General features: G+C 32.1%; 1 protein-coding gene across 1 annotated transcript; it reads right to left on the bottom strand.

Moving 5' to 3' along the window:
- Positions 1-880: 880 nt before the first annotated feature.
- Positions 881-1715, bottom strand: LOC111389408. The gene is made up of 2 exons (XM_023014331.1): positions 1555-1715; positions 881-1476 (listed from the first exon to the last, which is right to left on the bottom strand). The coding sequence occupies exons 1-2, from the start codon at positions 1565-1567 to the stop codon at positions 1007-1009; spliced, it is 483 nt and encodes a 160-aa protein (XP_022870099.1). The 5' UTR covers positions 1568-1715; the 3' UTR covers positions 881-1006.
- Positions 1716-1721: the final 6 nt, after the last annotated feature.

Genomic DNA, 1721 nt, shown 5'->3' with positions numbered 1-1721 from the left:
ATCTAAACACAAAGGCGATTCTTGGTGGGAATCGAAAATTATTTTAAATTTCGCTGTACATGTATAAGTAGATTCCCAACAGTCTCTTATAGCATTGCCTTTAAAATTTTCTTTAAGTGTTCTGTCCATTGGACCTCAACTCAGTTATTATCATTTAACAGTCCTGTGCTCGAAATTTCCACATCATTGGGAAAATTGCTAAGTAATGCGGCACATGCAACCTCAATTGGATTTGCTTACAAGCATATCTTTAATTTTCCTTGTCAAATTTCTTATGGAAGTTTGCAACGCAAGCAACTTCAACTGGAATTTTCTTACTAGCAAATCTTTCATTTTCTTGGTGAAATTTTTTTTGTAAAAATTTGCCAAGTGTTACAGTACATGCAACTCGGCTCGTATTTGCTTACGAGCAAATCTTTAATTTCCCTTATGGGATTTCTTCTCGTCCTTAAAGTTGTATTTCTTCCAACATTCATATTTCATTGAAATAAGTGGCGTTCAATGGTTCAACACTCCAAGGGTGTAAAAGGGGTTTGCCTGACTACTGCTAACTCATGGGCTCCATTTCATAGAATCTTGGGAGCTATTCTCTTCGTATTTCAATTTTGTAGTTTTGAGTTTTGAATTCATTTTGGATTTTTTTATTTTGAATGTCTGTTTTGAAATTGCTGAAATACGTTCTCTTTGTCATTCTGGAAAATTATTTCTCAAAACACAAGACTGGAAAACGCGTTTACTTTGAAATTTGAGAATTTTTTTTATAATATTTTATTCAAGAAATATTATTATTCAATAAATTTAAACAGTTTGATGTTAATATAATATTAAATAACATATAAATTTTGAAGTTGGTGAATCTTGAAATGATTTTTGACAGATATAAAAAAAAAAGTTAAATTTGGCAACACAATTCAATAGATACTATTAGAAATTTATGTGTCATGACAAATATGTGTCATGACAAAACAAACAGACACTAAACAAAATATAAAGTACATCCACAGAATCATGTACGACATCTTGAGTAGTTATTCCACATTTGTGTAGCAATTTGATCCCTGACTTGTCCCATTTGAGCTGTTTGACTAGCATCAGAATGTATGACTTCTTGATCTTGACTTGATTCCGATATATCTTGAAACACCATATTATTCTCTGAATACTCAACGAACAACTTATCTAAAACGTGCTCCTGACGAATAAAGTTATTTATTGTGCAATATGCAATAGGGATTTGTCTTTGCCCACTAAGTGGATACTTGGTAATCAACTTCAAAATAGGATATCTTGCCTTTAAAACTCCAATGCAACATTCAATAATGTTACGGCACAAGGAGTGTCTATAGTTGAACAATTCTTCCTTCCCACGTAGTCTTCCCCGTCCAACATAGTCATGAAAATGGTATCTTTGACCTTGATAAGGGATAAGAAATTCAGGAATATTTGGACATCCAGAATCAACAAGGCAAAATTGATCTGTAAAATAAACAAGGGCTTACATAGTGTGACACTGTACATATATTCACAATAATTATTTGAAGTATAAGAATATACCTCCATGTAGCATTGGAAAGTTGTTCGAAGTTCTTGTAATTGCGTCAACGAATACTCACAAATCATTAGCAGTACATTTCCAAACAGAATACACAAATGTGAATTTCATATCAAAATCATATATCAGCATCACATTTTGTATTACATTAGTTTTCCTTCCACGAAAA

This window comes from Olea europaea, unplaced genomic scaffold (assembly GCF_002742605.1).
Source record: "Olea europaea var. sylvestris unplaced genomic scaffold, O_europaea_v1 scaffold5870, whole genome shotgun sequence".
Taxonomy (NCBI): domain Eukaryota; kingdom Viridiplantae; phylum Streptophyta; class Magnoliopsida; order Lamiales; family Oleaceae; genus Olea; species Olea europaea.
This window is presented reverse-complemented; position numbering and strand designations above follow the sequence as displayed.